At 35.7% G+C, this 12,680-nt stretch overlaps 2 protein-coding genes across 2 annotated transcripts; one reads left to right on the top strand and one right to left on the bottom strand.

Annotated features, from left to right (window-relative positions):
* Nucleotides 1-6,182: 6,182 nt before the first annotated feature.
* LOC128863662 (TBC1 domain family member 20) lies at nucleotides 6,183-8,575 on the top strand. The gene is made up of 4 exons (XM_054102929.1): nucleotides 6,183-6,446; nucleotides 6,519-7,300; nucleotides 7,711-7,820; nucleotides 7,886-8,575. Exons 1-4 carry the CDS (start codon nucleotides 6,365-6,367, stop codon nucleotides 8,094-8,096), a joined length of 1,185 nt encoding a protein of 394 aa, XP_053958904.1. The 5' UTR covers nucleotides 6,183-6,364; the 3' UTR covers nucleotides 8,097-8,575.
* A 1,117-nt stretch (nucleotides 8,576-9,692) lies between these two features.
* LOC128863664 (uncharacterized) lies at nucleotides 9,693-10,499 on the bottom strand. The gene is made up of 2 exons (XM_054102930.1): nucleotides 10,293-10,499; nucleotides 9,693-10,233 (listed from the first exon to the last, which is right to left on the bottom strand). Exons 1-2 carry the CDS (start codon nucleotides 10,362-10,364, stop codon nucleotides 9,715-9,717), a joined length of 591 nt encoding a protein of 196 aa, XP_053958905.1. The 5' UTR covers nucleotides 10,365-10,499; the 3' UTR covers nucleotides 9,693-9,714.
* Nucleotides 10,500-12,680: the final 2,181 nt, after the last annotated feature.

The following is a 12,680-nucleotide window of genomic DNA, read 5'->3' as shown; positions in this document are numbered from 1 at the left end:
TCATTTGATTATTTTTGAACAACTTTTTTACTAAAAAAATATATTTTGTCTCTTCGAAATCTCTATTTTGACCTTTACGCGCTCGATTGCTTGCCTGTTTAGATACTGCGGCTGTGCAGTACGCAAGTGTTAAATATGATTAAGATATGACACCATTTGCAAAAATTATAAATCTTGCGGTAGAGTGATTAATTTTGCGTCACCTTACATATACATACATATATTTGGACTTCATATGCTTGTGTGCATAATTTACATTCGAATACATACAGAAAGCATGTCAAGTGTATCCGCGGAAAAACTTCATCGCTTAAATTTTTTGGTGAACTATTTTTTGCTTTTTAATTTCAGTATTTTCGTTTTTTTTCATTAATCAGAGCTGAGAATCTTTACTTTAAATGATGTCTAACTTAAAAAAAAAAAAACGAATCGAGTGTTGTAAATTTACTTTCATCTGTAAAAAAATGACTTACCAGATGGTGAGGATAAGAGTGAATTAATTAATTTAAAAATTTTAAATTTTAAATTTTATTTTTTGTTTTTTACAATTTTGTCATCGGAATATACGAAAAATAGAAACCATTTGTTTTTTCTCTTACAGCCTAGATTAATTTTTAATTAAAAAAAAAGTGTTAATTCAATTTTTATTTAATTACATTTTTTTTTGTGCTAAAATTAAGATCAAATTCATTACCATTTTTGTTATCGGAAAATACGAAAAAGAGAAACCATTTGTTTTTTCTTTTATAGCCTAGATTATTTTTTAATTTAAAAAAAAAATAGTTAATTCAATTTTTTTTAATTAAAACTTTTTTTGTGCAATAATTGAGATCAAATTTATTACTTTTTTAGTTATCGGAAAATACGAAAAATAGAAACCATTTGTTTTTTCTCCTATAGCCTAGACAGACGGCGGCGTTAATCGGCATTACCAGCGCAGTTACTTCTTATTAAAATTGTACTGTGACAGATAGTTGTTACACGGAGTAGTGAACAGCTGATTTGTTTATTGAATAGTTTTGCCAGTAAAAGATGGACCGCAAGCAACAAATACGGGTAAAAGCTGCCTACTAAGAAATAATTTTTTATTTAAAGGATTAGGGGTAGCCAGAGGCCCGAAAATATGATAATTTGCAATAATTTCTTTGCTAGTCAATTGCTTTATTTTACAAAAATAAAAACATAGCATTATCATCATGCTTCGATTTGACTTTAGCAAAATTTCAACAAAAAAAAGTAATAATTGTAAAAGTTATCCCTGTTTGTGTGGAGCCCGTTTCTCTACTTGCGGTGATCATCACAAGTTCTTGGAGATTCATCTGAACTCAATGTTACAAGAGAAATAAGTTTTGTTAGTAGATAATCTTGTGCCTGATCGAAGTTTTTTTTTTCAAAATTAACAATATGGCGGCCTCAGGAAATATTTTTCAGATTTTTGAGAAAAAAAAAACCGACAATTAATTGTTTAAAAAAGTCAGGCACGAGTTTTTTATGTTTCAAAAGCGGTATAAATTTTATTGAAATATATCAAGGGGTTTTTAAGTTATAGGGATCACCAGTTCAAAAAAAAAATACTTTTGAGAAAAACGCATTTAAAGTTTTTGTTTTTGCTTGTTTTTGCCCTAGCGCCCTTTGTTAATTGTTGAATAACTCCAAACGCATTTGTCGGATTTACTTCAAATTTTCACACAATATTTTTAAAATATTATACTTTAAGAAAATGCAAAAAAATCGAATTTTTTGAAAATTCTGACTACCTCTAACCCATTAAAAAAATCTTAAATTGCAATTCCTCAAACTGCTCCGAAATATCGAAAGAATTAATGTAATTTCAAACGTGTCAGTTCAAACTAGCATTGCATCCAAGGCGTAAAAGTTTCATTATTGTTATTTCATATTATTATCATACATATATTCATTATCTAAATTCACTGAAAAAAGATTTGTCCAAAAGAGAAAACCAAATCTGTAACCCCTATATCTCGGCAACCACTCAATATTGCATCAAATTTCATTCACATCGAAGCAGTGAAGTTTGTAGTGGGGACATTTGACATGTTTTGACCCATATGTATTGTATGTATGTATGTATGTAATATGTATCTGTATGAGCGCCATACTTCTTATATAATGCATATATCATACATAATTATACAAATATATATACATAATTATCCCAAATCTTAAAATTTGTTCCTGCTTTAACGTGTAGCTGCCTAAGTGCTTTAACTTCAATGCCCAAACACGTACAATTTTTTTACTGAATTGAATTTTTCATCCCGACTTGGCGTATGGGTTTCAAGAGATTCGTCCGGAATGAAATTTATCTTTTATTTTATCTTTTTCTTTGAGCTCACTCATATTTATTCTACAATTTTCAATAAAACGCTGTCAAAACTTTTTTAAGAACATACATTTTCGAAAATGAAAGGTATTGAAATATAAAATTCTTTTTAAATACAATAATATGAATAAAAACTAATTTTGCTGCTTTTTATTTTGATTTTATTAGAAAGAGAAAATATTCTCATTATTGTTATCGTCTCTATGAAATGAAAGTTAAAAATAAATAGTCCGTATATCAAGAAATTTTAGACTCCCCATTACTTTTCACGCAGAAAAGTTTAAGGAATTTAAAAACGTCATGAAATTGACGTATGGCTTAATAGATGAAAAAATAAATTTTTGGTGCTGTTTGGCTCTCATTTTTATAAATTTGAATACAGTTTGTTTCTTTTTGAAAGGTTCTAAATTAACTGACACTCCTGTAAATATAAAGTAAATGCACAATAATGTCAAAAAATATTGTATTTTTTAAAAAGAAAAGAAACCATATCGAAAAATACAGTATATTTTTGAAAATGTTTCGCCCATAAATACGAGTACCTCTTACCTTTCACTAAAGGTTTGAAAGTGCTCAGAACAAAAGGGAATTCGTCATATTGACTTTGAGATTTCCGTATTCCATTAATGAAGCTTTAAAGCTGGTCTCTTGTTCGTTAAAGGGCTAAAGACTTTGCTCGCTTGAAGTAAAATTTGCATTGGAAAGCAACAAAAAATGAAGCGAGCGGAAACAACTTTAAGCGAGTTTATTAAAGCTGCTTAGCTCGTAAGCAATTTGCTTCGAAGTATGCATAGAGATATTACCAAAATTTTGCTTAATGTGAACAGTACACGCATAAATGCACAATTCCGTAGAAAAATTAATAAATTAGCAAATTTAAGCGTTCGTTGCCCATTTTTATGTTTTTCTGTAAATATGTCTTTAATATTGTTGGGTTTATTTTTTCTTGCTCGCACCGAGTCTCTTTACAACTCTTCGTAAAACTCAGTTAGTGCAGACTTAACTTAGCTTCCCTTAACAAATTGTCAACTATTACTGACCACGTAAATGTTTTGACTAAAACTCTATCTGGTATGCTTTCACCTCCAACCATCCTCCTTACTTAGGTCACTTCGAATTATATTTTTATCGAGCTTTGAAGTTTCGAGGTTAAACTCGTATGTTATTAATATATAAAAAATGCTTATAAAATCTGCGAATATCTTTTGTATTATCTCAGGCTTACTGGAAAGGTATTAAAGAGTATTGTCCTTTTTAATACAATATATATTTGCTCGGCGGTAGAATCCACATTCGCGAGTTAGACTTCACGGCTAGCGAATTTAAGTGAAACTGCAGAATCTCTCCACCTCTTGTAGATCTACACTGTAAAACTCCGTCTCTTCGGTACACTTCGTTTTAGGCCTCGAGTTCGAACTACAGAGAGTTAATCCATTCTCAACCAGCACAATGCGAAGCTTCGATGCTCCGCCGCAGCTAAATAGACAGAGTTGGTTTTTGTTCGTAGGGCCGCTGCCGAATACCCGGTGACGTGCCAGCTGACGTGCGAGATGAGTTTGATCGATGCATGTTGGACGAGTGACGCCGATAAAAACAGTTACAAAGGAAGCGAAGCTGTTACTATGTATTTATCCAGATGATGTATTCTCATCTAAATTTTAGTAGACTTCCACGGACAATATTTGAAGTTTTAGTCACCATGATCGGCTCATTTTGTTCGGCCGGACCATTTATGTATGCATATGTTTTCGATTTGATACAGACACTTGTCACGATGTCGAGTATACAAGCAGCACCATCCGAAACCAATACTTTGTTCTTGGCGAAAGTAAAATTTGAGTGATGTCAAATACAGAAAATAAACAAACATTTGTGTGCAAAGGTACTTGTTTGTGAATCAATCAGTGAATATTTTGATTTTTGATTTGATTAAGTCCGATTTCTCCGAGGAGGAGAAATTATATGTTTGAGAAAATTCAGTAAATGGCTTGGTAGTATGGTGCTTTATGAAATTTAAACCAAACAAACTAATGAAAACGAAGTGCCGTGTGTTAAATTTTGAAAGCATAAATTAACATAAAGCATCCGTAAAGCATCTAGACTACGCTGACGATATTTGCCTGCTATCACACAAACACTCACATATGCAAGCAAAAATAGAGGCGGTGAGCGAATTCGCAGCGAGGGCTGGACTGAAAATAAACATTGCGAAGACAAAGATAATGCGCATCAACACCACCGATTCACATATCTTTCAGATACGCGGCACTAACATCGAAGCTGTAGATGAATTCTGCTACCTAGGCAGTGTAATAAATAAAAACGGCGGTTCAGCGGCTGACATACGTAACCGGATATCGAAAGCTCGCGTAGTGTTTGGCATGCTTGATAAAGTTTGGAGAGCAACGCATATAACGAGGCGCACGAAACTGAGAATCTTCGAGTCCAATGTGAAATCTGTCCTCTTGTATGCATGCGAAACGTGGAACGCGTCAACACGCGACATACAAGCAATGCAAGTATTCATCAACCGCAGCCTTCGCAAGATCACGCACATTTTTTGGCCTAACGTCATATCAAACTCCGATCTGTGGACTATAACGAAACAGATACCAGTCTATCTCGAAATTCGACGCCGCAAATGGAAATGGATCGGTCACACACTTCGAAAGCCATATGGTGATATCACTAGAGCAGCCCTGGATTGGAACCCCCAAGGCAGCCGCAGACCTGGCAGACCATCTAACACGTGGAGGCGACTAGTAGAAACAGAAGTGCAACAAGCAGGCCGCTCCTGGCGGCAAATAAAATTCCTAGCTTCTAATAGATTTAACTTTAACTTGTTTATTGAGGCCCTTTGTTCCACCTAGGAACCACGGGAAAATATATATATATATCCAAATGCAGTTTGTTTGCGTTTTTATGCGGATGCCGTGGCAAGAAAGTGTGTGTGTGTAGCCTCACTGAAATATTTGAGTTTGGTGTAAAAGGGTACAGCATTACAATTGCAATTGAAGTACTTGAAACAAGGTTAGTTCTTAGAAACTAACTTCGGCAGAGTATTTTGCTTTTGTAGTTTTGTAGTTTGAATGTCAAAACTTCAATGAAAATATAGTGAACAAACAAGGCAACCACAAAGAAGCAGGGCACTTTGACATTTAGACCACATCACACTTATGTCTCAGAGGCAGGACAAATGGAACAAAGATCAACACATGGCTGCCGAAATAATTCAGCAACTCCGATATAGCGAGCAGGCAAGGCGGATGAGCAAACTCCAAATAGGAACGTAAAGCAGCACATCTATCCAGAGTTGAAAATGCAGGTAAACTGACGATACCACTATTAGAAACAAAATTTTCTATGGTAATGAACAGGGACATGATGGGAGGTGGCGTATAAATCCGACAGGGGTGGCTCTCTTCAGAAATGACTTAACAGTGGGTGGTAATAAGCAGATGCAGCTTCTGACGTTTTGCATCAGAACAGTAACTGACCCCTTTCGATGAAATACTTGACGGTAGTACCGGGGGGATCGGTACTTTGGCGGTAGGATGTTAAGTTCGGGTTAAAGTCCCACACTGACTGGGCAAGACTTTCGATGATTCGTCCTCTTACTAAAAACACCTATTTTTCAACAGGCTGTATACTACACGAAATATTTTAATATGTTAAATTTTCCACTAATAAATCCGTCGTAGTTTGTAAAAAGAAACTTTAGCGTAGTGGATCTTGTCTTCTATCACTTCGAAGATAACGTTAAGTATTTTATCATGAAACATGTTTAGCGGAGACTGCTTGTAAATACTAAGTACGTGACATGAAAAGTATGTGGCACGGCAACCCTAGTGTCTGATTAGAGTGCATAGGTGTCCCATATTCGCTACATTTGTTAATAGAAATCATTTATTTTGTATTCGTCATGTTTGCATTGGAATAATTTTCCTCTAGTGAATAAACATCTGAAGAGTAGTTATAAGTATCTTGGCTTATAGACGCATCTGAAGACAAATTGACAGGATGACGAACAACGGCAATGGTGGTAGTTTGCAGCAAAATGAAATAAAAATCGATCAGCCACAGGAATTATGTTTTGAGAAATGTATGTAATATTTGAGTACACTTGATTTGTTTGTGCGTTTTTTTACCATATCAAATATACATTTCATAATAGGTCCAGAGAGTAGTGAAGAGCAAGAAAAACGTTTGGAAATCGAACGATTACTGCAGGAATACAAAGGTTGCATACCCATACAAAAGCTTCAAGAGGTTGCACGTTCAGACCATGGGTTAGTTACCGATGAACTGCGACGTTTATTGTGGCCACAGTTGGCTGGTGTGGATACATCAAATTTGGAGCCTGCACCTAGTCTTAGTGATTTAACGACACATCCCGAATACCAACAAGTGGTGCTTGATGTGAATAGATCGCTTAAGCGTTTTCCGCCTGGCATTCCATATGAACAACGTATAGCATTACAAGATCAATTGACTGTTTTAATACTGCGTGTGATAAAAAAGTATCCTAATTTGCGTTACTATCAAGGCTACCACGATGTAGCTGTGACATTTTTGTTGGTCGTCGGCGAGGAGGTTGCATTTGCGGTTATGGAAGAGCTATCGACCAATCATTTTTCAGAATGTATGCAGGAAACAATGGATGCTACGCAAAAACGTCTTATGTTCATATGGCCATTAGTCGATTTTGAAAATCCTCAATTGTTCCAATTTTTACAAGAATCTGCAGTAGGTACACTATTTGCATTGCCCTGGTATCTTACTTGGTTTGGACACAGTTTGAATTCGTATAAGGATGTGGTGCGACTATATGATTACTTCTTGGCATCACCCATTTATATGCCAATATTTGTGACTGCTGCCATCATATTGCATCGTGCAGAAGACATTTTGAAGGTCGATTGTGATATGGCCTCAGTGCACTGCATTCTGTCCAAGGTAAATAAATGATAACAAACTATAAATCTAGCGTAAACTGCTGATGCTGTGAATGTACTTAATGTGCGAGTTATCGGTCTATGTATTTAATGATTGTGAACCTAAATGAACAAAGTGAAGTGTAGATTTGATGCCACAACAACATTCGGATGGTAAAATCGAATACTTAAAATATTTATAATTTACGAAAATTCGCCTTAAAAAATGGAGGACCTATGCCAGAAAATCCCTTCAGCTCATCGGTACCGTGGTCGCATTTTTTGTTATATATTTTAAAACCTTTTACCGCCAAAATTTTTTCCCCTGAAGCTTAGTTGAAAATATAACTTTCGTTATGTTTATAATGCCCTTTAATAGTGTGAAATTTTATATCTACATACAACATAAATATTTGTGTTTGTATTTTTTAGCTTCCCGATAACCTGCCTTTTGAAGAGCTTTTAAAAACATCGAGTATTTTGTATGATAAATATTCGTTGACAGTAATTGAAAAACATGTTGAGGAGTTAGTAAGGAGAGAGTAAGTTTTCTTAACTAGTTTAAATGCGGGTGCTATCAACTTAATGTTTTTTTATTCTAATTTAGAAAACTTCAACGGCAGTTAGAGGAGCAGCGTATTCAAGAGCGTCGCAAGAAACTGGCCCGCAACGCTCGTGCCGGTAATAATGTGTTAGCGCGATGGTTACCGCAAGTACTCACTCCAAAATCAATGATAGTAACGACAGCGTTCTCCATTCTGGTTGGCATTTGTGCGTACTACTACAAAAATCAGTATCTGTCGGCGGGAGTTAGTTGAGTAAGCATTTACATGCAGCCAAGCCAAAACCATGCGCTGCGGCATGCGACAACCCCCATTTGTAACTGGATGATCGGCTTTTCATTTTACTAAATGCAAAAAATATTGTAATAAAAAATTTTAACCATTCATATCCATGGCTGGAAAAATACGTTCACTACATTATACTATAAGTTTTTCATTGCTCTTCTAAGCTGGCATTTTAAGGGTACTTTTTTGGTTTCATAGTAGTTAATTTATGTATATTGATAAGAATATTGTTATGCATTGTATTTGTTATTTACGAATGGCTTTAAGTGATTAAGAGCATCACATCTAGTATGAAGCGGTGCACTAGCTGTATCTATCCACATTCATTACCATATATACTCATATAAGTCCAATGTATTTATACAACACGCATATGTTGCAATGTAAATTTTAATCGAAGTTTAATGTGAATATAATAAATTAAAAGGCAATGTTAGATTTCATAAATATTTGGGATATTTAAAATATTTATTCTCTGCTCTTTGATACTGTAGTTGGCAAAAATAGTCAAATGTTAGGAAATATTTTTGTAATTACAACTCTGTATAGCTCGCTCCTCTAGTCTACTCTTACTGTACTGTACTCATGACTTCATTATTTGTAGGTGAAAATAACAATTACGTATGGACATACCTACGTATATAAAATAAAACTGTCATGAAGGCCCGGTTATTGTTTAAAAAATATCGAGCACATAGTAATTTTTTTTTCTGAAATTTGTATTCTAATAGCTAACCAAACTTTGAGTACTATTCATTTTCCTCGATGCCAACTGACGGTAGGCCATGAAGTCTCTGTCGGAAACACTTTTCAAGTAACATCCCCTCATAAAATTGTTTTTGCGCGATTTCGAGTGATCGCGCGAGTGCGTGTTATTATCTTACTACATACTAACCGTTGTGGTAGCAGCATAAACATTCCTATACATGTATGGAGAATGCTCCTGGAGCGACAGTACCAGTTGGCTAGATGTAGAACTGCTTGTCGTGGAAGAACGCGTCGCCATTGCTCGCTGTTGTTATTGTAACAACATAAGCATTCCCCATACATATACGAGGAATGCTGCTGAAGTGACAGTCCTTGGCCATATATATGTACATATATCCGGGTCGTTCCGGTTACGTAGAACCGGCTGTCCTGGGAACGTCGCGTTTGTTCGTTCTTCTGAAGTACTGGCGATACAAGATGCAAGGACGTTGTTTTCGTCCCATGACGCGAGTCTACGCAAGGACTATTACTTCAGCAAATTTCTTCAAAATTAGACATTTTTATACTGTTACAACAACAATACTTGTTGCTGTTGCAGTTTATTTATTGGGAGGACTATAAAGGGTGATACATGGGATTAACTTCACTTTTTGTGTAAGCTTTAGTGTAAATACTTTAGGACGCTATACAAAGTGTGTAATGTACTACGTTTTACTACTTTATTAACTTATTACTATCTAAGCACGGGAAATATGAAGGAGGCGGGAGTATTTGATAAACACATACATACATACGTAGAAAAATTTTCAAGAGTTCTCTGAAAATGATAGTACACATTTTTTCCAACGAACTTAATAATTCAGAAACAAACTGCCTAATTTTAGGGCTGCATGAGATTACTTTTATTGTCATCTTTGGCAAGTGCCTCTTCCAACGCCATAATAAATTCATTCAATTTATCTGGATTCATTTCAAAATGTATTTTGCTTATTTTGCCATTTGCATCACAGCAATTGAAGTATAGTCGTACTAGTTCACGGTAATTTTGAGCGAAGCTACTATCTCCAAGTACCACACGAGCATCATAGTCGAATGACAATACCAACGAATGTTCTTGGGCATTATGCAGCTGCAACATATATTTTCCAATTTCCGATTTACGCGCCTCATATACTGCTGGTACCAATCGCTGGAATTCAGGACTTAAATTGCTAAATTCGTAGAGCAATTCCGCTTCCGTGGAATTTTCATTTTCGTAGTGTGACCTGTAGGCACGCGCAATTTTACGAGTCATCAACATGAAATCGTGCACATTCTGAAATCCATACTTGTGGCAATGTTTTTCCATTTGATGCTCATCACTATTGCCAAGAAGCACATCAACCGAGTAGTTCAGAATCTGGAAGGGAGCAGTAAGTTCATTGGCAACACTTCTTTACTTGTTTAGGATTTCGCTACCTCATAAAGGATTTCCTTGTTATCGATATTTAGTAAAAATGGACAACCTAGAAATGTGTAGCCGAGTGACATTTTCCTTTAATATTTCGCAAATAAAATCTCTGTTCTTAGAAATACTTTTATTAGAGAATTCAGAAAACTCAACAACACAAATTTGATTAGTCAGCTGGTTTTGTTTACTGTCCGAGAAAACTCGAGTCGCTATAACAAATTGTGACGGCGTTAGTGCTGATTAAATAGTGGCCACGGAATGAAATGGAACTTTGTGAACAAGCAGAATGGGTAAAATCAATACAGGGCCTTTCATGTTCGATTTTATGTTTTAACGGCATTTTATTTTTGAAGTTGCTTGGAAATATATTTTTTTCTAATTGTAAGTAGAAAATTCGTCGTAGCCCAATTGGTGGGATTGTGATTACCATTCGGTAGTGCTCGGGTTCGAAACCCAGTGCATGAAACACCAAATGATTAGAAACTGTTTTTTCACTAGGCAAACAATGGCAAATCTCCGAGTGTATGTTTGATATGAAAAAGTTCCTGATAAAAACGAGGCGGCACAAAACCGTAGGAAACCGTGAGAAAACATCAAGATGCACACCACAAAGTAAAGGAGGAGCTCAGTCAATTATATATATATATATATGTATATATGTAGAAAATCTACTATACATCTTCTACATGCTCGAAAACCATATATAGGTAAATAAATATTATTAAGATCCACTACGAAAATGGTGGATCTTTGAGAATTCTACATATTTATCTAAATATTGGATATTTTCGGACATTCTAATATCCAAACAAAGGCTGGAATAAATAGTTGAATCGCCAAATTTCAGCCGGCTAGCCGGTACAAGGCATTACACACCAAGGCCCGACCCATTCCGCTAAAAAAACTCGGATAGGAAATTTACTATTTACACTTGCTTGTGAGGTAATGCCAGGGACGTCAGGGGGCATGATAACTTATGCGTAAGATCAGAAAAATACGACAATTTAGTTATTCACCCGATCTTAACTCCATAGAACACCTACGAAGAGTCTTGAAAAAATGGATTTTGAGTCCCTTTTATAAGTTTGTTTTTATTTTACATTAGTAATTCTAAATTTTAAATTATTGTGTTGTACTTTTAATAAACTAATAAAAGACGTGATAAACTAAACATTTCGCATCATAATACCGTAAATCTATCAAATTGGTTTGGAATCTATCAGAATTTTTAAGGCTTATGAACCACTAAAAAAATATTTACAGTCCGCATACTCAGTTTATTTATTAACAATGGTCACCGAAGAGGAAGTGTTTACCCCTTAAGGGTATCCTCTCGTGGCCATTCGTTTGTTCTTCCATGGTGATTTTTCTTGCCTTGAGCATGGATGTCATCCTGCGACTAATCGTAGCATTTACGTCCCTGCTCAGCATGGCTTGATACGATGTATTGTCGAAAGCTCCCGAAATGTATATAAAAGGATTAAACATTTTCTCCCTACCTTTTAGAAATAAGAATTTAAGGATAATTGTTTGGTAGGATAAGGGCATTTGCTTGCGTTTTCCTGCTCTCGATATAACTATTTTAACCTCTGTCCGCATGTTGAATATGTAACCCCGCAGAACAGATGCTCTATTTGGTTCACCCCCGCTAGAGTAGACCATTACACTCGCTCTGCCGTGGCAAGCTTAGTCGCAAGGCTTTGTTTTCTATTGGCATTGGGTCAACCTATGAGCGAACCCAGCCTGGATAGTAGAACAGCCCGGCTCAGGCAGAGGCTTCCACGTTTCTCCCCGATGTTGTGTTAAACTCCCGTCCGATCTTTTGAAAGTACAAATATAATATTATTATCCATGTAGCCCTCTTATATATTCTTACGCCAACAAATGCCTCCGCGTCATCTGCAGAATATTCTGGCCAAACACCATCAGTAACGACGCACTGTGGAGATTAACGAATGAGGAACCCATCCTTAGGCAAATTAAATGCAGAAAGTGGCGATGGATAGGTCACACGTTGAGAAAACCACCAGATAGCATCACGAGAATGGCACTGGATTGGAACCCGCAAGGGAGCAGAGGTAGCGGTGGACCAATAAATATTTAGAGAAGGCCGATTTTGCGCGATCTAGTAGATGCCGACATCTTATGGGACGGTACAAAAACAACAGCACAGAACCGTGTACAATGTAAGAGTCTTGTCGAGGCCCTATGCTCCCGAGAGGAGTGAACAAAGAAAAAAATTAAATTCTTGGCAAAAATGAATTTTTTTATGACCCTGAAAAGAAATTTGACACGAAAAAAATGAGGAAAAATTGGTCTTAATCAAATGAGAAGGAGTGTATTGAAAAAGAACGATGTCACAAGAACCTTTTAATGAGAATAGCAAATCTTTCTAT

This window comes from Anastrepha ludens, chromosome 5 (assembly GCF_028408465.1).
Source record: "Anastrepha ludens isolate Willacy chromosome 5, idAnaLude1.1, whole genome shotgun sequence".
Taxonomy (NCBI): Eukaryota; Metazoa; Arthropoda; class Insecta; order Diptera; family Tephritidae; genus Anastrepha; species Anastrepha ludens.
The sequence above is the reverse complement of the archived record's forward strand: the minus strand, read 5'-3'. Positions and strand labels throughout refer to the sequence as shown.